Below are 27,825 nucleotides of genomic sequence, written 5' to 3' on the forward strand. Positions count from 1 at the left end.
TTATATAAAGTCTGCATTAATATTACATTAATTTTATATAAATTATATATGTAAATTAAATTTTATATATTATGAGTAACATGAATTTTATACAAATTAAGTAAATTTACATGGTAATCTTAAGGCTTTTTTTAATACTAGATCATCTGATAAGATTGCAAAATTATTTATTCTAGAGGAAATAATCTGATTTTTTTTGTCTAAAAAGTTTCTCATACACTTTTGCGCATGACTGCTTTAAGCTATGATACACCAACCTTTTTATTGAGTAGGCTGCATTTGCTTGATGCAGCAGTTCTCTTTGTGCAGTCACCTGCTCCTAGGTAACCATCACTTTTTTTATTTGGTGATAACCTCATCTTTCTTACGCACTTAATGAAGTCCAGGGGAGAATGTTTTGCAACAATGTGCTATCAATACACACAAAAGGTCTGGACTATATACCTGACTGAAACCTCTGAAGAAGCTACTTACATGGTTCTCCACGTGTGGAGAGGGCACTTACACCCAAATGCCACCCAGTCCATTCATTATCTGACTCACAAGATGAACAGACTCATCTCTTGGTTTCACACAAGATACAATACCAGGGCATTGGCAGGTCCATGCAATGAAAAACTTGGGACTGAGAAGGTGGAAATGAGATTATATTTATCATTAAACTCAAAACATAAGCTGCTGTTTACAGATTACAGGTTGCATGACCTAACAACTCCCTGCCTGCCTCTCCTCTCATTTTTATGCCTCTCCTCCTTCCAGCTCCTTCATTCCATTGTGCTGCTGGCTCTGATGCTTGTCAGACCTTTCCCTGAGTCAACTCGCACTAAGACAGCTGAATCCAGAAAAACAACAACATTTTCTCTAGCATAATAAGTTATATATCAGCTCTCGGTAAGCTCTGATGAGTAAAACTAACTAGGGAAGCTAGCTGAAGCATGAAGGCAAGGGAGGAGGAGTAAAGAGGAGCAGAACCATCCCTTTACTCAACAGTAAGGTATTAGGCCGGCTCACTGTGACCTGTGAAGTTGCAGCGTAATTGGAAACTTATATTGACTTAACATCTACCTGCAAATGCAGTCTAATTAGAAAGCAGAGTTGTTACTGCCAGTCAGGAGGAAAGTGATAGAAGCCCACCTGCAAAACATCGAGCCAAAGCAACCTGCTCTCAAGCCACTGTAACCAACAGGGACAAAGAGCAAGGGAAGCCATCTCTACTGCCTGCACAAGGGACACTTGCTATTGGCACTGCAGATGTCACTCAGCTGCATGTTTGCTTTATTTATTTTAAGAAAGTCCACAAGTTTGTAGATCTCAGAGTGTTCCATAAGCTTGGCACACATACATAGTGGGAGAAGCTGATGCAAGGTAAAGGTAGAGGCTGGGTTAGCAGATGTCAGCTATAGCAAGGAGGAAAAATTAACAACATTTTCTTCTGTTTGAATGCCACGTGCTTGCTGATCCCTCATTCATGGGAATTAGTTAAGAGAAACCAAATGCACAAGAGAAATGCTTAGTTCATATGTTTGTTGGCTTTCTCTAAAGTAGTACGGTATATCTGATTTGTGTTTGATGGCTAGGTTTTGTTCCTCAAGGGAGTTAAAAATGGTTTGATCCAAAACAGAGTAAATAGCTGTTACATCTTGACAGCTGCTTTTTAGAATGACAAAAAAGGAGAAAAGTTTTTATTGTTTGTTTGTTTTTTTTCTTTAACTGCAAAATACTGAAGTATTGACAAAATACTCATGAATCCCTTGGTGATCACCATTTTGGTGCATACACGGTTCCACAATATATTAGATGCATGAACACAAGCATTTCCTCCCAGCGCTGTGCAACACATGTGTCCCTGAACCAGTAACAGCTACTCCAGTGCAGCATACAACCAAGCTAACTCAATAACAGATTCAGAGCTGGGCCATGTCTCCTACCTCAGGAACACAAGGTTAGCTGGAGTATCTCTGGATAGTCCAGCACTGTACATTGTACGTGTACCTGTAAATTCTGCACTTCTATCCATTTTTTTCTGAAGCTGTGATTATACTGTAGAATAGACTAAAAGCTTTAAAAGCTATTTCCTCTGAAACAAAATAAAAGCTAAATGCATCTTCCCTTCATGAAATAAAGAGCAAAACCAAAAGTGCACCCAAAAAAAGAAAAGAAGAAAAAAAAAAAGAGGGGGGGAGAGGAATCCCACCCATGTGCTTTTATTAGTCCAGAGTATTTCTTAATTATACTTTCCCAGACAAAGTAGGGTCCTGATACCAGGCAGGTTTTTTTTCAAGTCTGGTAGGACAGGTGTAAAACATTCAGTGAAAAAGTAGACTGGTGTTTTCATAGCTGTCTGGTAGGATATTTGTCTTCTCTATACTTTTTCACTGATGCATAGACTCTGCTACAAGCAATCTATTTCAAGACCTGCCAGAAACCTCTGTTCCTTCTGCTTATAATTTGATAACTTGACCTGGGTAGACTATCACTGTGTCTCTCCTGCTGTTGTGGATAGCAGGTAGAATGAGCCTTAGCTTCCAAGCTAACTGATGACAGCTGGCTTTGCCAGTGTAGGCCAGGTTCATCACCCTCTGGAGAAGACAGGCTCATAACTGGCCCAGCTGTCCTCTGGAGCCCTGCTGGCAACCACTATCCACGAGACATTTTTTCTTCAGTTCACACTATCAGAAATAGTAAAAAGGAAATTCTGCATCCACCCAAGAGACATATTTATAGCATAACACCTAGGGTGCAGCACATGCATCGTAAACTGCAGGACATGAAGGGATGCTCTGGGACACAAGCATAGCTGCAATAGCTGTAGAAGACTGCGCCATTTGGGAAGCAGTAAACTTGAGGCAATGTGGCCACTACCTGAATATCCAAAGTTCTCAGCACCTAGACCCAGGTTCCTTCTTGGAAGAAACTCGATGGCTTGCTCCAGCAACAGGCCCTAAAGAAACCAGTACGTATGCTAGGTTGATAATGAAAAGGGCTGAAGCTCTTGGAGGGAAGTGGGAGTAAGCCAAACTGACACTGCAGGTATATGAACTGAAAAGAGGGGATGTGAAGAGGTACATATCCTTTCCCAAATCACACACAGGCTACCCTGTAAAACACCCAGCATCTCCCTTGGGATAGATGCAAGTACTGGCCTTCCCTACAACACATACTCCCACTTGTACCTCCTCAGGAAAGGGGGAATGTGGGGTTTCAAACACCTCCAGGAAAACTCAACTTCTTAACAAGTATTATAAAACGCAGACATCGCCTTCACCAGAGGACCACATAACTTTTGATAGCTAGGCCATCTGAGCCTGTGACATGGCTGACAGCTCTGGTGAATGGCTTCTTGAAGGAGACAAAAATCCTTTGAGAGGAAGGGTACAAGGGGAAAAAAAAATTATTTTTTTCTTATCCAAAATAGACACCATGTAAAATGCAAACCAAAGTTAAAAATGTATGATCTAATTCAAGTTTTCTGGCTTGCTAATTTTAACTACAGTTTAAATCTGATTAAAATCCACCCACCTTTGCACAGAAACAACACATTTTGGAATGAAAAAATGCACTGCACTTTAAGTCCTTTGGTTTTTTTCCTAGTGGATTATCTTTATGGATTTAATTTCTGAATAATATTCTAAACTCTACACTAAAACATATTTAAAGGAGGTTATGCTTTCAAGTCCAGGAGGAGATGGGAAGAAAGGAAGACAGCTTTGGATGTCACTGTATCTGTGGCAGCAACATTATCCATGCTAATGATTAAGAAGATTCAGAAACAAACACAAACATCACATATGAGGCAAAGCAACACAACTGAATCTGTTCCTGCACCTGACAAACCTGCTCCTTCTCTAATATATCCACCTAAGCAATTGCCTCTTCACAGCCTACATGCTTGCAAATGAGGTTTGTGTGACCCTCAATACAACAGATTTGCCTTTTCAAAGTATCTCTATATTGAAAGGTGGGAAAGGGAACAAAATAATCCCAGCAACGATTGGGGGAGGGGAGGGGCGGCAGCAGATTAAACAAGCCTTACTGATAATAATTACTGTGATAACAGCAATTTGAACAAGTATCTGTACAAGTAGTGATAGAAATGCCCAAATTAAAAATCTTACTGTTTTCTGAATACAGTTGTTTCATTAGTTCACCACAACCTAAGAAAAAAGTTTGAATCTTCTCAGTTGACTCAAACTCTGTTCTGTAAAAAATTATAGTTTCATTATTACCACAGCTTTAGTCACTATTCACAAACATCAATGATTGCTGCATCAGCACGGACTTGCAGCAAAAGCACAACAAGGGAACATAAATTACATACTGAGCAGCAAAAGGGTTAGAGCTCAGAAATCAATATTTAAGTAGACAGGAAAAATGCAGGCACTGTACATGAAAAAAGTATGGAGGAAAGCATCACTTTCCTTTGTTTTCTTGCTATTATGTGGCTTACTGAATTTCACCTCATCTTACTTCAAGGTTTTTTTGTTTGTTTATACAGGCATCGCTTCTTCTGTTGTTGGGGTTGTCACTGCTCAGATTATTGATATGCAGACAATTCAGATATTAGTTTCCAGTTGCATAATAGGTCCTATATTAAAAGTGGGATTGGGAATGCCCTCATTCTGCAATGAAAAGTATCTCACAGCTTCACTTCCACTACTTCCTTTACTCCCTCCCCCAAATAGTTCCCAGGCCCTGTTTTTCTTTACCCCTCTTTTAAGTAGTAAAATTATTTTACTTTGTTCCCCTTCTTCTAACCTGGTTTCCACATCTTCTACAGGGGAGCCTGTAGTTATATTGTTGTTTGAATCTGGCATTTGTTGGACTGCTAAAAATTACACACAGGTGAGTGGGAGTGGAAAGAAGAGCAATAAGGTTTCCAGTCAGAGCAACCTACAGAAATGTCAAAGCTAAAGAATAAGAGCAGCCAGAAACATGCAGAAGGGAGGCGGCCAGCTACACTTACAGCATGGCCATGTAAACATAAAATAAGTTCACTAGTTGTCTACTTTTTATCTTTTCTGTGAAAGTGTCCAGCCAAAGGGTGCCAAAAAGAGGGTACAAAGTTACCAGATATGCTGACCCCATGCCATGCTCTGTGGGCAGCAGTGCGTGAGGTGTCCCCATGCTCTGAGCCAAATTAAGCCATGTGAGAAGCACCAGTACATTAGCTCAGGTCTGGCCCTCCACCACACTCCAAGATAGCCAGAAAATTTGAAGGCAAGGCAAGCTACTTTTATCTTCAGAAGAGAGGGAAAAAAAAAATAAAAATATATTGAAAAAAAATATACACACACACACACACACAGAGCAGGCTGAGAGTGAAAGTGACAGTAGGACAATGGCACAACAGGCAGAAACAGTACTCAAAAGCAGGGCTGGCCTGCTCCTCTCCCATGCAGGGAAGCAATGAGAAATGAAACAAGCACTAGTCCTCAGCTGTGCTTCAGGCTTCCAGCCTTGCACACTCTGAACACTAAATACCTCAAATAATCTGGAACACCTTCCAGGCTACCAAGGTGCTATTCAAACCCTGTTTCCCCTGCAACTCTGAAAGGCTAGCGCAGTACCATTTTGCTTTTTGTTCACCCTTCACAATGCTACCAGAATAGCAGTTTCAGGTAATGCCTCTTACTGACATTCACAGTTCCCCAGGCAGCAGCTGACTTCACATAAGCAATGAAACACTTGCACTTACAGCTCAGGCTCCTGACTAACAGTGGTTAAGAGTTAAGAAGAACTGGTCATTTCTCCTCCAACAGCGTTGCAGTGATGGCCAGTACCATTTGAACACCTTGTGACACAGGTATCAGAAGCTTGAAAGCTGCACCGCACAATAGAAGGCTGCATCACAAGCAAGAACACTATTATGAACGCTCTGACAGTACCAGCATGGCAAAGGTGGATTTGCTCAAGATTAACCTGCTACTTTGGAACTCTATCTATAGCAAACAGATTTCTCACCTTGCTTTATTACTCCAGATTCAGAGTAATAAACTAATATACTTCAAATACTGAACTAGGAAAACAAAGAAGAAACTAAGAAAGAAAAAAGAACAATTTCTCAGAAGGTAGCATTTTATACAGCCTCCACTGGAGTTTGGTTACACTACACTCAAAGCAAGAATCTGACAGATTTTCTAAAACATAACTGACACCAGCAAAATACATTTATTTGACACATACAAGCCAGTAAAAGACAAGCTATTCAAGAATAAATTAGCTTTTTGAAAATCCATATTGCATGGAAGAGGTATGGCTGAACAAAATACTATAACAACTTTAAAGAAAAGGAAAAAAAGCGCAGCCAACTAAACATCACTTTGCATAAGCAGGTATAGTAGCTGACCTTCAAGATGGAATATTTTTTTGTGCAAATACAGCAAATAATCTTTTTTTAAGTGTTCTGTCTTTCACCACCCAAATGTAACAGAATAAATCCATCTGCATCAATGAATGAAAAACCGAACCATAGATGTTACTCATACGCAAAAACCATTTGTATTACTACAAAACCCTTATGTCGTGGTTTCAGCCCGGCCGGTAACAAAGGACCACGCAGCCGCTCGCTCACTCCTCCGCCCCCCTCCGGTGGGATGGGGAGGAGACGGACGAGAGAAAAGAAAAAGAAACTGGAACCTCGAGGGTTGAGATAAAGGCAGTTTACTGGGACAAACACAAAGCAATTACAACAACAACAACGGCACTAATGAAAAAAAAAAGTATACAAAAAGAGTGATGCACAGTGCAACTGCTCACCACCCGGGACCCGACGCTCCGCCACTTCCCCCACCGAAAACAGAGACCACCCCCCGGCCCGCTCCCCATTTATATACTGGGCAGGATGTCCCATGGTATGGAATAGCTCCTTGGCTAGTTCAGGTCAGCTGCCCCGGCTATGCCCCCACCTCCCAGGTTCCTGTAAAAATTAACTCTATCCCAGCTGAACCCAGGACACCTTACTAACCCCCTGCCTAAATTTCCTGATAAAAAAAAATGGCTTATCGAAATGTACAAAAGCACTGCTACACTGTGTTATCTATAAAGCCTTCCCTGCATCCCTCCTCTCTTCACTTTTTACCAAGTGAAGTGTGTTTGAGAACAACAGGGAATCCTTGGAATTAGTCAATAGATTGATTAATGCACTGTACTGAGCAAGCCAAACAGGATCAGGATGTTTACAGGTGTTCTTGAGGTAGACATTAATTGCACTGCACTAATGACATAGGCTTCTTTCTGTTAAAGATGCTACTAAGAATACAGACAAGAAACCAACCACAAGGCTTACTGAATAAGTAAAGCAGTAAAATATGTTTTTCTGATCAAGTACTTCAAATAAATTCAGCTCTGTAGTATATTGACAAGTTAAACAGGAGACAAGTATCAGTCAACTTTTGGGGCCAAGGAGTACATGAAGACTGAAGTATCTAAGGAGGAAAAAAATTTCTCTCAGTCACCTTAAATAAAGCAATCTACCCCATCACAATGAAATGTAAAAGGAAGAGAGACAACCAGAATTTCTTAGCAGCCCCAAACACAGATTCCAAGCTTTTGCAATTATTTCATAATGTAATGACCCAGTTCAGCTTTCAATGATCAAACTTTAAAACCACTACCTTCCTGAATTGCATTTGCCAATCCACGGACTAGTCAATAAATTCCCTTGCGCACAGTTTCTCTGATCTATTACCTTTATACTGGCAATGCAAGCCATACAGCCGCAAAACCTTGAAAAGTCAGTTCTCAATTGCTCAGTGGACTGGTAAACTTTGCTAGTCTGTCTATTAAAATAAAGAGACCCAGAAAGCATTGTTTGAACTTCACCCTTCTGTAGTGCAAAACAGCCAGCTGACGCATCATGTGTGGAGCAGTGTCTCAGTGGAAGAGCTCAGTAACCTGGGACATGGTGAGTGTTCTCCTGCTGCTTGCCAAGCTCTTGACTTTTCAGCGCCTCAAGAAACACCCAGCTTTCACCAGACACTGCTTCCTAGTTAACTTTTGTCTGACTGTATCTGTACACATCCACATAATTTAAATTTATGGGTTGGTGGTTTCATTTCTACAGGAGAAAAATTCAGGTTTAAGTGAAGTAAAAGGCCAAAAGTCTCATCTATATGACCTCTACGTTACAGCTTTCCTTCGTGAGCCACACTCATATGAGATCTATATTAAAGCACAAGTTCCATGACCTTCTGGCTCCCCTCTCTCATTTATACATTTCATAAACACTTACATTGGTCCTGTGCTGAAATTCATTTTGGGTCACACAGGTGACACGAAAGCTATTTCCTTTCTGTACAAGACAGAACTTAAATAGCACACAACAGACTTTCCAGATCACAACAATTACTCAATGCTATTTGTACAGGAAAATTAAAGTTGCACACAAATTTAAGCGTGTAACTTTTGTATTTCTTTCAGGTGCCCCAGAGGTTTATACAACCCCTGTCCCCACCAACACCACCAGCTCCATGGTCCTCATCAGCTGCACCAGTGTTAACAACTCTTTTTACAGCTACACAATAAACTGTGTTAATCAACTGACCCATGCTGCATACTTTCCCCCCTGCCTGCCCCCCTGCCCTGTTATTATTTTCAATCCACACCAGTTTGCAACCACCTGCACATCAGAGTGACTGGGAGGAGGCAGCAACACAAGAATGCCTCTGGGAATGACAGGACATGGGAATGAGCAGCCAGAGGCATTCTGCTTAAAACCGACATAAAAACAAATTACCATGAAAGTGTGGCCTAAGATTACTTGTCAACACACTTCCTCCCATCTCCATTGCCTTTCACTACGTATGTTCTCCATTCTGAGATAAGTGTGCAGTCTTCCACCATGGACCCCAAAATGTCAGCCTACCAGAGTATATTATGTTTTACTTCTCAGGACTGTTTCATTTCTTTTCCTTTTTTGCATAGTAGTGAATATAGTTTTGTTCTTTAAAAGGAGCCAACATGTAAGGTCATATGTAATTTCTGCGAAGTAAAATAATTTCTGCAATAGTCTTCAGAGTAAAAAAAAAAAGTTTGTATTTGTGAAACACACTCTACTTACTAAGGAACATCTTTAGAGACTTAATCTGTTCTCTTTTAGTCATGCTAGATAACAAGTGCAACTAAGAACCTTCCCCATTACTGTTAATTTATTTTTCTCTGATTTCTAGAAAACCAATTAAAAAAAATTAGCACACATCCAATCCAGCCACATTATCCATCTGAGAGATCAGAAACAAGATGTCCATCTCAGCATGTCACTATTGTCCACTAAATTTAGACATTCTTCAAATTGCACTTGTATCCAGGAGGGTAATAGCCCTTACATTAAAAAAGCCCTTCATTAATTGGCTCCCCGTCACACAGCCCATTAGAGGCTCTCATGCCCTGACCCTGCATAGCCTCAGAATAATGCTGCTTTTAACAGGCAAACCAAACACAGTAAATAAACTAATCTTCTCTATCTAAGGGTAAAAAACATCAGTAAATGTATTATTAATATGGATAAAATCACCCGTTTGCACATCCCCAGTGATATAAGAAAGCACTATTATTTACTGTGTCTTCTGCAAAATGAATTTATCCACACACAATGAATAGTCTCCTAAAATAACTGGAAAAAAATCCTTAGCCAAAATTTGATTTCATCTTACTAGCATTCTCTGATTTCTATCTGGTATAGTATAATGTATAAAAATCATACACCTGAAAACATAATCTATGCTCTAAAGGGTTTGCTTCAACATAAAGAAGATGTCTGTCTTCAGAGGTACAAAGACCATCAGGTAAATACTTTGACTTCATTTTTGTCACTATGTCTATAAAAAAGTAACACTTGGTTACCACCCTTGCCTCACATAAAATGTAAATCCACAGTTACAGAACCATTTCTGCGTTAAGGAACAACTCAATAGTCTTGGACCATTCACCTAGAATGATGTCAGGGAAAGGGTGCATATTTTATTTAAAAGGTATTTAAATAAACCCTAAATGGGTGGGAGAAGGTGATTAGGAACCAGTTTTGTTCACTTCCTGTACAAGATGCCAACATGTATTAAATAGAAGTCATGTGCAAGTTCAAAACAAGTAAGAAGAGCTGTGTCTTCCCATAATTTGTAACAAAAGACGGCACTCTGTTATAGGACATAGCAGATACTAGAAGGCTTCAAGGAGCCCCCAAATAGTAAGACAAAGTTGACAGGGAAAAAACATTAATTCATTGAGAACATCACAAATAAAGACCATTTCTAGTTGAGGAAATTCCTAAATGCCATACAGCTGGGAAATGGGAAAGTGTTTAGGGCATGATCACCTCTCATTTGTCCTACCTTTGCGTTCTTCCCTAGGCAACTGCTAATGGCTACTCTCAAAACCAGCAGACCTGTAGCTTGATCTAGCACAGTTGCTTTTATATGCTCTTAGAAACCTAATGTTGGACATAAGGTGTTTTCCAAGGTTTTAATAACTAATCCAAAGGTTTTTTCATGTAAGCTATGGTTCAAACAATTTACAAGTTGGTATTTAAAGCCGTACACAACCACCTGCTCTAAGTGTTTGCTTTATCTCAGAATTAATCATTATGTACTGCATTTATTTTTCCCATAACAGAAGATAAGTGGCTTTTGCCTCTGCTCACAATTTGAGAAATACAATGTAGATCAGTATAAAAGAAAAATTCTGAAGTTGCGTTAATTACTCAGAGGTAATTACACTTGCCTTACCAAGTGTTTACTATTGCTCTACCTAAAAAATGCTTTCCATTAGGACAAGTTTTCACATTTTCATAGCACACCGAAGCACATGCCCATTAGGTCTGACATTTCCCATGATCTATCCTTCTCTAAAGCACAACATTTGATTCAAGGGAGGGGTTTAACTCAAAGTAAAACATGAAGTCAATTGACAAATTTTTCCCCTTTCCTGTTTTTATGCATCCTTTTCTCTCTCTCTCCTTTTTTTTTAATAAGAATTTCTAAAGCTACTGACGACTAAAAATTGACATTTGAAAATTTATTGTAATTCTTTATGACTACAACGGTTCTGAGTAAATCTGGTAAAACTAAAGCCCTGAAAGTCACATACTCAGCATAAGGGTATTACCTTTTTAACATACTGGTAAAACAGTGGTCCTTCTGAGACAAAGCTGTACTGGAATACGTATTTCCCTTACTAAGGCCAAGGTCAGGACATCATATTGGATTCCACAGAGATGCAAGAGACAAGGGCTCCAAACATGACAAAGGAGAGAACATCAACACATGCATTAAGGAGCTCTGCACCTAGCTGAAGCATTATAGAGCCTGAGAAGAAAAGATGGAAAGAAAAAGGTCCCTACCCTAGCACTTCAGTTTCTGTGCTGCTCAGTTTTGCTGGGTACCCCTTCTCTCCTCTCATTCTCTGACTGAGCTGGAAAAAGTGGGCTGACTCTGGTCCCTAGGAGATCCCTGGCTTCCACATGTTAGAAAACCCAGCATTTTTCAAAGTGAAAACACTAGTAGTTTAGTTTTACCTATACCTTCATTACCACCTCTTCTACTTGGATGACTTCTTCATGAGTACCGGACTGCTTTATAACCTACAGTTTCAACAGTAAGAAGACAGGGTCAGCACCATTAAAAAACTGCACGGCAGATGACTGCACAGTTACTCCACTTCTGCTTTTGCCTGAACTTCTTGCTGCTCCACTTCCTGCAGACCCATCAGAGGAATTCGGCACTCATTTTAGAACTGTTTTACATTCTTAGACTTAATTTAAAATCGTGCTATTTCAAACACAAAAGAGCGTAAGTATTTAGATTCAGCATAGATTCTCAGAATCTGAAGACTGTGAACTTCTTAAGGGTAGCTCATCACGTAAGACTGCTCACTTTTAGTCTGGATCTCAATAACTGAACATTAAAATTTTTAACAGTGGTCCAAGAAGTCTATAATTCTAACCAGAGGGAGAAAAAATAATAATAATTAGAGCTTCTTCTGTATCTGTTTCGGACTATCTCTGAAATGTTCCTTTATTTTGCTAGATTTTATTGAGCAGCCACAATTTCACATACAGATTTGAAAAAAGAACTTCCTCCAGAAGACCTCCAGAAGAGTCCATGTGCTACACTCAGAGGAAAAAGGGTCTGTAGCAGAACTGAACAGAAATCAGGTACCAAAGACAGAGAGCACTGTGTCATTTAACTCTGAAAACTGCCTAAGGATGACAAGTATGTTATTTGGGAGAAGCAAGAAGACGCTATCTTATCATTTAGATTAATTCAAAATACAATTCCTCATATTGCTGGTTTTCCTATACAAGGTGTGCCTGAGGTCTGAGAATACCAAATTTTTTACAAAATGGTGCTTCCATCACAATTAAGATATCGCCAACCATTTTAACAAACCATGTAGACTCTGAAAAACACAAACTGAAAAGTAACTGATTTCGTCCTTTGTAGGGGAGATATTATTTTCAATTTGTTAATACAAGACCATCATGAATGCTGAGGCTTCAAGGCTTAAATTTACTCTTCCATATGCAAACTTGAAGCACCAAGCAGTCCATTAAAAAAAGTGTGGATCTTGCTTAATTACCTGTTCTGCAAGATATGGGGCATGCTAACAGCTGCTGATATCAGTGACTCCAAAGCAGGGGGAACTCAGCTAGTTAGCAGTTAAGAAGTAAAATTACATACACTCACCAGCATTAATAATGCACAACAATATATAAAAAGCAGGGGAAGGAATGGTGCAGAGGTTAGGTTACTTCTGTGTGGCAACATTTCACACTCCTCCTCTACACGTACCTCACTTCACAAAACCTTTTAGATACAAATAAAATAGCCATGACCTTTTTTCCTCCTCTGCATGATTAATTACTTAATGTATTATTAATTGGAAAATGTAGCTGAATTTCAAATGCTTTCATTTTCTCAGCATATCATGCTGTTTGGGAAGCGCCGATTAAGCTGTTCATCAAAGGTGAGAAGGCAAGGTCATGTAGGCTGTACCTCTTCAGTTATTCATTACTTGTCCTAAATAGTAATTAACAGCAGCAATATTTCCAAAATCAAAACTTTTCTGATTACCTTCAGATGATGAGCAGTTGGGGGGAGGGGAGGGAAGGAATCAGTGTATAGCTTTTTACATGTATCCTTTTTTTCACCATTTCTCCTAACACATACCTGAATAATTCAATCAATACATTAGCTGTCATTTAAGACACAGAATTTTACTGCAAGTCAACAGGAATTTGACGCAGAATAAAGAGGAGGTTATGGTTTCCTTTCTCCCTTCCCTATGTCCCCCAACTTTAAAGGGGGATTTGATCTACGAAGGTTTCTCAATTACCAAAATTGTTATATTTATTCTTTTTCTTTCTTTTGATTATCTCCATTATCAAGGTTAAAGCAGAGATTACAGAGTAGGGCCTTGAGGCCATATTCAGTGAGACTCTGAGCTTTGTAATAAACTTATCCCTTCAGTATCTGTGGCGTTTCTCACCTTGAGGCATCTCAGGCGGCAAATAGTGAGGCTCTTGAGCACTGACATGTACCCAGTCAAAGTCATCATACAAGTCTTGGTGGTAGTCACAGGGTCCAGGGCCATCATCAAACGTACATCCCCCTAGGGAAGAAACTTATTATTAGTTTATTTAAAAGCAGAGCTCTTTCAAGAGTCAAGCAGAGGTGTTCCTCCTGGGCACACCACAACTACAGAGCCCACACAGCCTGTGGCACAGTTCAAAGGCTTGCCCATGCAAAGCTAACACCCGCAAGCAACTCATGCACCAGTGTTCCCCTCTCTTTTTTAAACTGTCTCTGCTTCACACAACCGATTTCCCCCAAGAGCACCTTCTGTCAGAGCAGGAGATCACAGGCTGAGTCACTCAGCCAAAATGAAACCTGACCCAGTGGCTGCATGACAAAAAGCAACACACTATCTAAACCAAGGGAGAAACAGAAAATAATGGACTAGGCTCAAAAAACAAAGGTATAAATCAACAACTCCGATGCACTGAAAGCATAAGTATTCCAAACAGCAACGAGGATAAATACTGTGCCCAAAACAAAACCAGTCAGACAAAATAATTAAAGTTACTTAGAAATTAAATAATTGCTGCAGATTGAATTGGATAATCTTGCTTTATTAAATGAATCCAGCATAACACCACAAATTAAAGGTGCTTTTTCAGGGTCACACAAAAAATCGATATGAAAACCTTACAACAAAAGTTGTGAGCAGAAGTGACAGGGAAAAAGAAGGGGAGGAATGTAAAAGATGGGGGAGGAAAAAAACCCCAAAATTCCTGTGGAACACAGTAATGTCTGCCCTGTCTCATTCAGTAAGTTTTTTATTACATTCTTCACTCAAGGCAATTAAGTAGGCTGGGAAAAAGAGAGAGAAAAACATAATGATCACAGAAAGAGATCAAGGCTCAAGAAAAAAAGAAACAAAAGGAATCAAAAGAGCCTGGTCAAAGAAAAAGTACAGGGTAAATGCAAAAAAATACAAATATCATACACACAACTCTGCAGCATGTGTTATCTCCATTCATGGCACACAGTCCTCGAGTGTGCTCCTCCTGCTCAAAAATAAAAAGGCAAGACTAGGAGAGAGTGAAACAGAAACCACAGTGCATTCATCTTTATTTAGGCAGTATTTTTTTATCCAGAAAAGAAGTTATATAAGAACTCAAGAATTAGATTATAAACAACTCTCAGAAATCAGGGGAGATATTTCTTGCACCCTCTTCTCCCTGTCCTCAGTAGTTAGAGCATATCAATCCAATTAACAACTGTTGTTACAACAAAAATTCCTCTTGTTAAGAAGACAACTCTAGAATAACAGAAGCATTTGTGTTGATTTCATTGTCTGACTTTTTGAATATAAAATATGTGGCAAGTACTGCGAGTCCCAAGAACAAAAAACAAACCCTGATTATGATAAATTTTAGTGTCACTGTAAGATGAGTCACTGCCACTGCATTAACAGCCTCCCATGCCTGCCAGGCTCTCACCAGCCCACACTACACCCCAGAGAACGGGCTGGAGGTAGGAAAGAGGACATGAGATTGAGGACCATAAAGAACTACAGCCTGTGCTCATTTCTGCCCTCTGTACAAGACATACATGACCTGGAACTAGGACAGGCCAGAGAATAAGGAAAGGAAGAATGGGCATGTATGTCACCAAATTGAGGATAAAAGTATTTTTTACCTACCCAAACTGGAGTATTCAAATGTCACATAATGAGCAGAGTTTGTAAAAACAGTATTAATATTTGGGGAAGAGGAAGTCCCTTTTACTAAGTTTCATCAGCAAATCTAGATCGTGTCCCAAACTGAGATTATGTTTCATCTTCAATCAGAGACAACTCAGATAATTCCCACAGTTGTGCGTAAGTATTTCTTATTTTGAATAAATGACAAAACCAAGTCTTAGCTAACTCTACTTCACCAAAAACCATTACCAGATACTCATTCCTGGGAACTCCCAGAACCACCTGTTAACCAGTGCGCTGGCAAGGACAACACCAGGAGAGAAAGAAAACTCTACACTGTAGCAAAATTTCTGCTAAATCCTTGTACCATAAAACCTAAAAACTTCATATTCAGCTACATGTTAGCAAAAGCTTCTCAAATGTTACCCTGTGACACAGAAGCACAGCATCAACAGCAACAACAAAGAAGCCCCAACATTTCATACTCTTTACCAAGTTGGTATCAGTGTCACTGTCAAAAACTGCAAGGCACAAGAGAAATATTTGTGCATCAAACATTTATGCTTTTAAAAGTCCCAACTCCGATGCCCTATTACCACCGAGAGACTTTTCTCATTAACATCTATCATGCTAAAGCCAGAAAAGCTTAGAACATAAATCTTGGGGTTTTATTTAACTTACAATACACTACTATGATCACTCTACAGCAAAAATGTACGTTTCCTTTGACATTTAATTGATAAATGAATAGCAGTTTCCCTTAAAGGGAAGTTATCACTGTCTGCTGTCCCAGCACCAAAATGACATATGGCTTTGAAACACATGCCTGCAGGGCACCCATTACCCTTTTTAATGGTTTAAGTGCCCCCAGTATATAAATTTAAACTACCAATGAATCTTGTAGACTCATTTGGAAAATGAATGTCCTTAATTGCTCGCCTTTGTGGCCACTATTAATTTTAGTTATCAGGGTTCTGATGAGCGATAACAACACACCTCTTAATACACAGCAAGCAATCCAAACCTCCTTGTGTGTAGCATATCACGGCTGCATCCACAGAACAAGCAAGTGTCCATTTATTGCATACACATGAACAAAGTTTATCAGGACAGCTTATCCACCCTGTAACAACTGCTTAAATCAATGGCTTCCTCTCATGCAGCACACCACCTCCTCTTACCAACGTATCGACACATTTCAAGGCAAGTAAAGTGAAAGCCAATGCTGTAGCCATTTATCCAATATAACACGATGAAAGAGACTAAACATTTTAAACCCCTTGCAGACTACTCCTTTTGACTTAAAACATGAGCAAATTTGGATCTCCCCTTCTCTGTTTTAACAGTCAACTGCCTGCGTGCTATTTTGGTAACTCTGGGTACTAAGAGATAAACCTAGTGTAACATGCAGTGTGGAAAACACAAGAAGAGATGATGAGTGAGTGAAACCCTGCAATTATATGTTTTGTTCCTAGTCATTTGTTCAAAACTATATACGTTTTAAATCAGTCTTTAACACTCAAAAATAAAACCACATCTGACAGAAGTATACCATAGGTCAGGACTTGTTGGCACCCTAACTCAGCTACTGGGTCACTCTCCACCATAATGTAACAGCACTGTTCAGGGACGAAAGTGGATCGGCTTGATGAATGTTTAGTACCTTCCAATGAGGTTCAGCAGCTGAACTCAAAAACACATTCGTATTTGTTGCGAAACATTTTGACAACAGCCTGCTAATATCCTACAAATGACAAGTTAGAAATCTCCAACTCAGCCATTTGTAACTTCCCCCAAAACTCAGTAAAAAGGTACTTCACTACCAACCACTGTCTTGTTACATATTACCACCACATTCCTTTAGCTACAGCTGATGTATAACCTACAATTTATCTTCAATACTACCCTGCTACTGGAATTTATGCATACCTTCCAACACACACACCATGCCACAAACTGATTTGTGCACCCCTGCTCAATCTCCCAGCTGGAAGGACACAGTGATGACATTCAAATGCTTTTGGACCTTGCAGTACCTAAATCCACATTCACCTTAGATTTCTAATGTCATGCTTCAGAAAAAGGTGGCAGCAGCAGCAATTAAAGCAATACACCAGACTGGTCCAACCTCAACAGTCTGATGTGGGCTTGGGGGCTCACACGCAGGGCAGCCAGCACCTCCTCCCTTCAAATGATGCTGCCACCAGGACATGGCCCAGAAGGGCTGACAGGGACAAGCAGCGCACTCTGCCATCAAGTAAGCCTCAACAATCAAATTAACAAAAAGAAAAATCAGGTAGTCCATCAGAAACAAACACCCTATTGACAGCTGGAATTTTAAGCTAGGAAGACAGAAGGAATTTTAGGTCTGGATGGTTATTTTGTCAAACTGCTAACTGTATTTTGGGTCAATCCAATTTGTTCAGTTGCCAAGGAAGTATTTGGGAAACATTTACATTCCACAGAAACCAAACAAATCAACAATTCACTGTTTCCGTTATCTTTTCCCATAAGCTTCACTACATTAACTTCAGCTTAAACACACCTAGAACTCTCACACATTCCTCTTCAACATCCTTCTAAAAGATAAGTGATAAATTACACTAGCCTCATAAAAATTTCCTGACATGTCCATTTTCATTTATATAAGATAAAGAATCTTAAATGTTCATTATAAAAAGAAAGATATGAATATCCCACACTGAACTCTCAGAAATGAAATTAAAGCTCCACTAAATAACAAGGTCATTAAGATTAACCTAATTTTAATCTTAAAATTAATCTTAACCTAAATTTAATAAAGATCATATAGTCAAGGTTTACACATCACCTGTTGTAGTGGGTTGACACTGGCTGGAAGCCAGGTGCCCACCAAAGCCACTCTATCACTCCCTGCCTCAGCTGGACAGGGGAGAGAAAAATCTACTGAAAGGCTCTTGGGTAGAGACAAGGACAGGGAGGGATCACTCACCAATTACCATCACAGGCAAAACAGACTAGACTTGGGGAAAATAATTTATTACCAATCAAATCAGAGTAGGATAATGAGAAATAAAACCAAATCTTAAAACACCATCCCCTCAACCCTCCCTCCTTCCTGGGCACAGCTTCACTCCCTGTTCCTCTCCCTCCTTCCCCTGCAGCAGCACAGGGGGACAGGGAATGGGGGTTGTGGTCAGTTCATCACACATTGTCTCTTCTGCTTCATCCTCCTCAGGGGCAGGACTCCTCAATCTTTCCCTGCTCCAGCATGGGATCCCTCACACGGGAGACAGTTCTCCACAGACTTCTCCAATATGAGCCCTTCCCATGGGCTGCAGTTCTTCATGAATTGCTCCAGCATGGGTGCATTCCATGGGCTGCAGTCCTTCAGGCACAGACTGCTCCAATGCAGGCTTCCCACAGGGTCACAGCCTCCTTCAGGCACCCACCTGCTCTAGCATGGGGTCCTCCATGGTCTGCAGGTGGATATCTGCTCCACTGTGGACCTCCACGGGCTGCAGGGAGACAGCCTGCCTCACCATGGTCTTCCCCACAGGCTGCAGGGGAATCTCTGCTCCGGCGCCTGGAGCATCTCCTCCCCCTCCTTCTTCACTGACCTGGGGGTCTGCAGGATTGTTTGTTCTCACTCCTCTCTCTGGCTGCTGTTGCTGTTGCGCAGGTTCTTTTTCCCCCTCTTAAACCTGTAGTCCCAGAGGTGCTACCACTGTCGCTGATGAGCTCAGCCTTGGCCAGCAGGGGGTCCGTCTTGGAGCCGGCTGGCACTGGCTCTGTTGGACATAGGGGAAGCTTCTAGTAGCTTCTCACAGAAGCCACCCCTGTAGCCCCTCCCCACCAAAACCCTGCCACACAAGTCCAATACATTATAAAAAGCTATTTAAAGAGTCTTGAATTTAAAGACCAATCACATTATTTAAAAAGTTATCACAATATTTCCTTAGCAGCAACACTCAGTACTGACACTGCTCTGTGATTTTAATTCATCCTACATCCCTCCATACCAACCCAGGAAAGAAGAGCTGAACAGATTTTTCCCTACCAGGTGAAAATATAAATAAGCGTAAGACTAACAGAAGTATGTGTCAGTAACTCCCACTAATAAGTGGACATCCACTACAACTTTACAGTGGCCTCCAGCTCATTAGCTCAGGACAGAAAAGAAAACTGATTCAGATTTTGAACTAATGATCTTTATCTAACAATTCCACTGTTCTCACTACACTTCCTACAGATCATGTCACTTTTACTATTTAGAATAGAAACAGTCAGTTGTACACAATATTACATGAATTTAAGATACCCGTAACATTTATTATGAATGGCATTATAGGGCTGCTATACTGGAGATCTACTGACTTCTAGATAAAAGACAGTATTCCCACATATCACCTAAAAATTGTGTATATCAGTTTTCATATTTAATTAGACCTAAACAACTCCACTGCCCTTTAATATACACTCAGAAAAGCAACAGTAAAAAAAAAACAATTCAAAACATTGAGAAAACTACTAAATTGTAATAAATTAAATACCTATTGATAGAACTAGCTGATAAAGAATAACACACATTTACTGGCCATGCTTTATACCACCTTTACAAAAAAGACAGCCCTTCACATTGGGGTAGGAGAAGGGAACGGCTGGCATTCACTTTTCTAAATCCAGCAACGAATATATTTGTCTTGTATCACACTTTGTACAGAATTAAAAATAAAGAAAAAAATTAGTATAGCATATTATATGCAACAACAGTAAGAAGGCATTTATTTTTAAGTCTCCCATAGTAACAATATCTATCCACTAGAACTGCCAAGTACCTTCTCACCAAAATCTGGCACAAAGTTTAAGCAACTAATAAGGGAAACCAATGAAAGAAAACTGCATCTTCTGGATTTGGGGCAGGGGTAGAGAAGGGAAACTGGAGTACCTGATTAGGTTTCTGAAACAAACTTATTTTAGAAGTGTTCTTTATTACCTATTTCTATAACCTATCAGCATTGCAAGGATTTCTTCAGCCATAGAATGGCATGTATAGAAGAACAGTCCAAAGAACACAACTTTACAGTGTAATTCTGAGATCTGTTCTTGCATCCAACCACTTCTGGTGTTATGTAAAACACAAAATAAACTAGTTACATCTTAAATTTCATGTTCGTCAATTTTTAAGTTATAAGCCCAGAAACTGATCCACTAAGAACAAGCAGATCAACAATACAGGAGAGAAAAAAAATTCTAGCATGAGAGAAGAGTTGTATTACAGGCCCACAACAAATCTTATTCATCACAACTTTTCCCTGACACAGGGCTCAGTTACCAATGGTTTCTTTAGGGCTCATATGCACAAAGGTGTCACACCAGGAATGAAATACTCTTTTTCTCATTCAGCTCAAATGACTAGTTGGAACAATCTGCTCCCTTTATTCAACAGCATGCTTTTATTTTTCTCCAGCACCTGCTGTAAAAGCATAATGACTAGCTTTAAATCTATCAAAGTAGATAGCTCCGTCATAAGATCCCAGTACAAAATTATGTTTATCTGGTATGTCAGGTAAAAGTCCCATGCAAATTTAATTTTCTCCTCACATCAACTGGTGAATTCAAAGCTTGAAGAGCATAAAGGTGCTATAGCAGGTCTCTTATCAGTCATATATCCAGGAACAGGTTCTGCTTTTAAAATTGCCCACCTACCACATTAATTTACCTGTTTCTGTCACAGCACACCTTGAAGCACAGGATATTTTCATCTTCTAAAGGCACTATGTTACTTCTGCTGCAAGCATTTCAAAACACATTGATTGCAGAGCATTCAGACACCTATTAAGAATATACTATGAATTGCTGTTAATATAGTTTTAGAATAAATTGTAATGACATGTTAAAATGCTTATGTTCAGTATTACCTACTGAAATGTAACTCTGAAATAACCTTAATTAACCTATGGCATCTAAAAAGGCAGAAGATCAGAGGCACTATTTGATTTTTAAAAAATAACTATGAAAATAGCAGTACTTAAGAAAAATGACACATTCTCCTTCACTACAGGGAAAAGTCATACTAAATACTAAGAATATTTATCTTCTTTGCAGTGGTACCTTATTTTGTAGTACTAGAATTCATTACACAAAACAGGACTGATTACAGTTAAGAGCCAAGTAAACTCAATTACCTACAAACGCCTTTTAAATTTTTTCTAGCCTTGTTCCCACTATCAGTATGTTTTAATCATCCTCTTGGCTTTTTAGCTTGAACATGGAACTCCAAGTCTCATTTAAAAGCACCTATGGAATGTAAACACCAACAGCTTAATATGAAATATGGCCAATTATTCCTAAGTTAGTGCTATTTTATTTTCAGTGTAGGGCTTTTGTTGGTGCTGTTAGAACAGTCAAATTATCTAAATATCCCTATCAATGTAAACTTTTGAGAAAAGGAAGTGGACAAAACCACTCCTAAATCACTACATGCTATAAGTCACCTTGACATTAAAAACCAATTCCATGCCCCAATAGCCACAAAGTAGTACCATAGCCAATAGAAAAATGTAGAGAAGAAGGGAAAAAAAAAAAAAGAAAAAAAAAGGCAAAACAGGTCATAATCAAGTCCAATCTATGCATAGTTTTTCTCATTTTGTATCTGTCTTTCATATTCCTTATTAATAAAACATAGTAGCTTATTTTAGAAAGGAAAGATGGGAACTTGAAAAATATTAGATACAAATTACCAGGAATGCAGGAAGCCTCATGTAGACATCCTTTCCTGTAATCTTCAGGGAAAGATCTCGCTATTAATCCCAGCACATATCCTAACCCCAAATTTTGGGGAGAGCATGAAGTTTCACAATTAGATGCTGTCTACCTGGCCATGCCATTTATTAATTTATTCTATTAAATTAGGTTCCTTCCCTCTATACCAGGCCTGGAAAAGGCTTCTTCATCTGCGGTTTTGAAACTTCATGTTGACAGTGTGACTGTCTGACAAATTCAACGTCTCAAACATCCGCTAAAAGAGCTTTGGTGGACAAAACGACCTCTGTAAAAATGCTGGAGTTTTGTGAACAGGACAATGTGGACAAAGGAGAGGGCCCCACGGAGGGTGGGAACGCACTTCTCCAAAGCCCCAATTCCTTATCTTAAGTGACCAGGAGAAGGAACACGATTTATGCCTTCCTGGAGGAAGAAGGCCCCATGGAATCTGGGACTGTGCTTCTATCTTAAGTGGTCATGCCAGCAGGAAAAGAGAGGCAACTCCACAATAAACACCCCTCCCCAAAGCTCACTAACCGATTCCAGTGAACCCCAGGTGTGGGAACTGCGCATGTTGAGATCATCAACTAACACACTATAAAAAGAGGAGAGAACGAATCCTCAGTGTGCGCCCTCCGGAACTGGATCTCTACGCTGGCTGGACCAACGGTGGACCCAGAACTGGTGAAACCCCTCTATTCTATCTTTCTTTCTTTCTTTCTCTCTCACTCTCTCCCCCCCCCCCCCTCTTTTCCTTCTCTCTTTTCCACAGTCCCTACACCTCATCCTTTGAAACATAAACTGTTGACCAAGTCTGAGACTAAGAGTGGACCTAGACACCCCTGAGGTCCTCTTTGAGAAGGAGTCCAGAAAGCAAGGGAGTCTGCTCTGAACCTCATGACTCAACGGGAGGGCTCTCCTCCTGATACATTTCATGTTCCTTTTTCCATTTCATTTTCCTGTACTTCCCTCCTCTTCTCAAATAGCGGCTTAGTGACATGTTGCAAGGTTCACATTAACAAATTCATGTGTACCTGGACAAAGTTAGCTAGGTTGAATACATGTTGGTTGTTGTTTGAACTCCTCTGGTGTCGTTTCACCTTAATTCTGACAAAGGAAATCCACGAACCTGAGTCGCTCCAATTTTGGGACGCGACAGACAAGCAACAGGAAACCTTTCCATGCTTTACCAGCAGTGAACAGCATAGAAAAAAGGAAAGGGATGAAGGGAGGAGATCAGTCTCTATTACACTATCTGTCCTTCAGTTTCCAAACTAAACAAAATCTAATCTAAGCAAAAGTGTCTTTAAATTTCCTCCTGTTCTCCAGGGAAAGGGAGGTTTTCTGTTCTTTACTGAAGAGCTGACAACAGGTAGCTGTGAAGAGTGACAGTTGTTTAAAGTCTTTTTCATGTTTTCTTCACCCTTCTTTGGCATGGGCAAGGCAACGAAGAGCAAATAGCCTCGAATATGTGGATCACTTTATATAACTGAAGCTACAAAGAGAATTTCCATTTCAGTTCACAAGATACTTCTGAAACCACAAAGAGATTCAACAGTTTCATGAAATTATGAACAGATCTTCATTAACACACAAGTGTCAACATCCACAAAACACCAAAGCTGTTTCATATTTCAGCTCATAGGCTGCAAGCTTTAGTATTCCTCTGGTGCACTGAGCAGACTTCTGACCAATTGCACTAGTGACAAGGAGTTATACCATTTGAATACAAATAACTGGGGGGTGAGGGGTGGAAGCATGTACTTGAGATTAATAAATATTTTCATGACTATACCAATAGCAACTAAAACACCAGCAAGCAAATTCTATGACTTCAAGGACACAGTTGAGAGCTCCAAAATGAAATTAATCACTTTGATTATTCATGGATATGTGTGTGGTCTTACAATACTGCTGCTGAAAATAACACCTTTTTCCAAGATACAGTTAGTGCTTATTTATAGAAAATCTTACGTAGGTATCACAGTCTCTGGCATTTCTCCTAAATGTTCTCACAATATGCTGTTAAAAGTTAATGGATAAGAATGTGATTAAACTCAGTAGAAGTGCTGAAGACAGCCCTAAAACCACTACATTAAATCACAAAATTTTCTACAGATTCAGAGTGCTAGGTTATTTTGTAACCTACTCTCCAAGGAAAAAAAAAAAAAAGAAAGAAAAATAGCTGAAATAAGGACTTGGAAAAAAACAATTATAGCTAAACTTTTATCTCTACTAATCATGTCAGCAATTCAACCACAAAAGCAGGCCTAAAAACTACACTAGCCACCCTATTACAACTTTGACAGTTTAACCATAAAACAAGGTGACAAGGGAAAAAAACAGGTTATTTAAAGTTTGTTCTAAAACCCATCTCAATATTGGATATCAAAATTTTGTTCAACAGACGAAAATGAGAATTTCCAGCTGGACAGCTGGAGCAACCATTCAAAAATAGAAAGGAGTTTCATTTGAGGACAATGAATGATCACAAGTTACCACAGCATCAGTGCAGAAGCCAGACAAACAAATGAGGAAATGAGGGAAGAGTGCTTAAGTTATACAGACTGAACTATAAAAGGAGCTCAAGGATCAGGGGGCAAAGAGCTCAAAATTGCCAACATGAAAGCTGAGGACTTCCTAGGGGAAGGTGAGCATAAGACTGTGCATAAAATTTTAAACAGTCATGCAAAAAGGAAGATCAAATTAAATGCAAGGAAATGGAAAAAGCTCTGATGTTGAAAATTACAGAAGCTGTTACAAAAGGTCATTTCTGAAGCCACAGAAGAAGATAAGTCCAAGAAGGTGGAGAGATGATTGAAGAGTTCAGTCATGGTATAAATCCAGAGTCACAGGAGGATGAAAAGAACCCCTCAGAAGAGGTCTTTCAAGAAACATCATGGTACATGAAGAATTAAGCTAGCAGTGAATCACAGAACTCAGGCACATGAATGAGAGCAGTAATGTGCAATATTGAGATCAAAAATGTATCTTCACACACACAGGCACTGATAAACTAAAAGCCAAATCCTTTCCTATCAGAAGTGCAGTTATTGCTCTAGTTTCCCATTTTATAGTAAGAAAATAGTCACAGGCATTTTAATAGCTGGCATATCTTTTCATGCAATCCAGCAATATTCTCATGAAAGGTAGGCCACAAAGAAGAACAATGTAAATGTATTTTGAAAACACAGTAAAAGTTTCTATACCCATAGGAAAGCCAAGCTCCCCAATTTAGAGAAAGACCTGCTGAGATACAGATCAACAAATAACAGATTTCAGATGCACTGGTCTGCCTGCAGTCTACAGAATCAGAGAATAGTTGAGTTTGCAAGGGACCTCTGCATGTCATCTGGTCCAACCCACCTGCTCAAGCAGGACTACCTACAGACAGTTGCCCAGGACCAGACAGTTTCTGAGTATCTCCAAGGATGGAGACCCCGCAACTTCCCTGGGTAACCTGTGCCAGTGCTCAGTCACCCACACCGTAAAAAAAATGTGTTTCCTAATGTTCAGAGGGACCCTCCCTGTGTGGGAGACAGTGTTGAAAGCCTTACTGATGTCTAGGCAGATGATATTTGCTTCTGTCCTTCATGTGCCTGGAAGTGGCTTAAAGGATGAGCTGTTCCATCACCTTCCCAGAATTGAGGTTAGACTGACTGGCCTGTCATTCCCTGGATTCTCCTTCTCACCCAATCTCCTATTAAAATATTGTCTCATCTTAAACTTTTTTCAGTAATACTTCATATTTTCTCTGTTATCAAAAGAATGCTCTACACATCCTTACAAGTTTTAACACCTTTTATTCAATCACACAGACGAGTATAGCATTGCCCTCTGCAATATCATGCTTAAATGTGGACTATAAAGTACCAGAGAAAAGCTGAGATAAAAACCAGAATTATATGAAAACTTTTCATATTAAACAAGCTGAGAACAGCAAACACACAGAAATAGACATTTGTCTGTCTTTCTGGTATGGCTTTTACCTTTCCTCTTTAGCATTACAAATCTAAGTCTTTTGTTAAAGGTGCCCTATGGAATCAAATGAACATCAAATGGATGATTCATCTCACATGCTACTCTTTCTATTAGTTGTTACCTCCTTCTTCAGCAAAGTAATATTTATCAAAATACTTCATAGACTATCAGGAAAATATTTTGGGTAGATTTCATTAGGAAAGAGTCACCATACAGCAAAGCTATTTAACACACCCAGAGCACACATACAGAAAAATAAGATGCTAACAACTCAGTTTCTTCCTTTACACCTTGTGGGTAAATCACTGCTTACTGTTGAACAGATTTAACATATAAATTGTGCATATAGTGTCTCTTCTCTCATGACAATTAGTCCTCAACAAAACCTCTGATGAACAAACACCACAAGTCAGCACATCATTTTGGACAAAGCTTACTGATATGCCATCAAACTTAGCTTTATCTGTGCAGTAAAAAATATCCTCTCCAGACAAATCACAATAGGCACGTAAAGCTCTAGCAAAAAAATCACTTTTTTAGGGTAGAAATATTTACAATCAGAATTATATATCTACTACAATATAACAAACACAGAAAATGTTATTTTGTGACTCCCCAGGGAATTGAACTCAAGGACTTAAAACTTGTATTTTTATCTGCAAATGTGCACCTTAGTTTCAATAGAAGTAACTATTACAAGAATACTTAGCTATATTATAGTATTTTTCAAGCAGATTCAAGTTGTATTTAATCCCTCCACTTCTTAAACTAAGAAATACTCTCTCTGGGGTGACTTTGTGAAATGGTGTAATAGATAAGCCTGAAAATTAGATGAATCCTACTTTAGACTGTGCGATGAAGTTATAGCACTTTGGAGCCAATCATCTGTCCATGTCCTGAAGGCATACTGCCCAAAGCACAGTAAGGAGAACAGTGAAACATGATTCCTTCCTACAGTCTTACAATTTCAGCACAGAAGTGCAAATGCATCCCTTTATGTTATACATTGCACAGAAGTCAAGTACAAGAAAAACTATGGCTGAAAACTGTCCTGATAGGCACTGACAGGGTACCAATAATAGTCTCTGAGCAGATATTTACTACTCAGTCTTAAGATTTTAAGGCTGAATTAGATATTTTCATGAAAACATCAGCTTGGTGCTAAATAGTAGTTAAAAGGTAATTCAAAAGTTAGAAGTTTTAAGGAAATAAATTTAGAAAAGAATACTGAACATTTCTTTGCAACATTATAAGCCACATCCAGACATTATGCATGGTTCTGGTTTTCCATCTCCTAAGGGTTACAGCAGAAATTAAAAAGGCTTAGAGAACATCCAATAAAGATGATCATAGGATGCTTACAGTATTAGACAAAACTTAAAAGACTAGGAATTTTCAGCCAGAGATGACACAGGAAATAGGACCGGTGCATCCTGAGTGACATGAAGAGAAATCAACCACTTTTTTGTGTGTGTGTGATAACATTACAGGACTTCAAATGAAGCTATGGGGTGTCAGGATCAAATTAAACACCACAGTGTTAAGCTGTGGGAGTCCTTGGCCCAGGATGCTACAAGCTGCTACAGATATTCAGGGTGGGAAGGATGGACAGAATCACTGATATCAGCTGAGAAACACTTAACTGAGCACCTTTGGCTCAGAAGACCACATGCCACTAGGAGAGTATTTTGGGAAAGCATACCTACAGACTTGCCAGTGACTAGAAAAGAGTATAAAATCAGGGTATTTTGAGAAAAGATACTGAGCTCTATCAGTCTTTTGACCAACACATTGTATTGAAAAAGAGGAAAATATATAAGATGTACAACAAAATACAGCCATAATTGACTATTTGATGTAATCTATCTCAGAGGGCAAAAATGGGACACTAAGAATTAAGGA

General features: G+C 39.4%; 1 protein-coding gene across 5 annotated transcripts in view; it reads right to left on the reverse strand.

Moving 5' to 3' along the window:
- The window catches only part of PTPRK (protein tyrosine phosphatase receptor type K), a 440,573-nt gene that overhangs the window by 332,754 nt on the left and 79,994 nt on the right, over positions 1-27,825 (reverse strand). For all 5 annotated transcript variants that reach the window (XM_049800783.1, XM_049800782.1, XM_049800781.1 and 2 more), the window contains exon 2: positions 13,480-13,602. In XM_049800783.1, coding sequence (XP_049656740.1) covers positions 13,480-13,602 — 123 coding nt within the window. The remainder of the gene's footprint in view (positions 1-13,479; positions 13,603-27,825) is intronic.

Source organism: Accipiter gentilis, chromosome 5, assembly GCF_929443795.1.
Source record: "Accipiter gentilis chromosome 5, bAccGen1.1, whole genome shotgun sequence".
Classification (NCBI taxonomy): Eukaryota; Metazoa; Chordata; class Aves; order Accipitriformes; family Accipitridae; genus Astur; species Astur gentilis.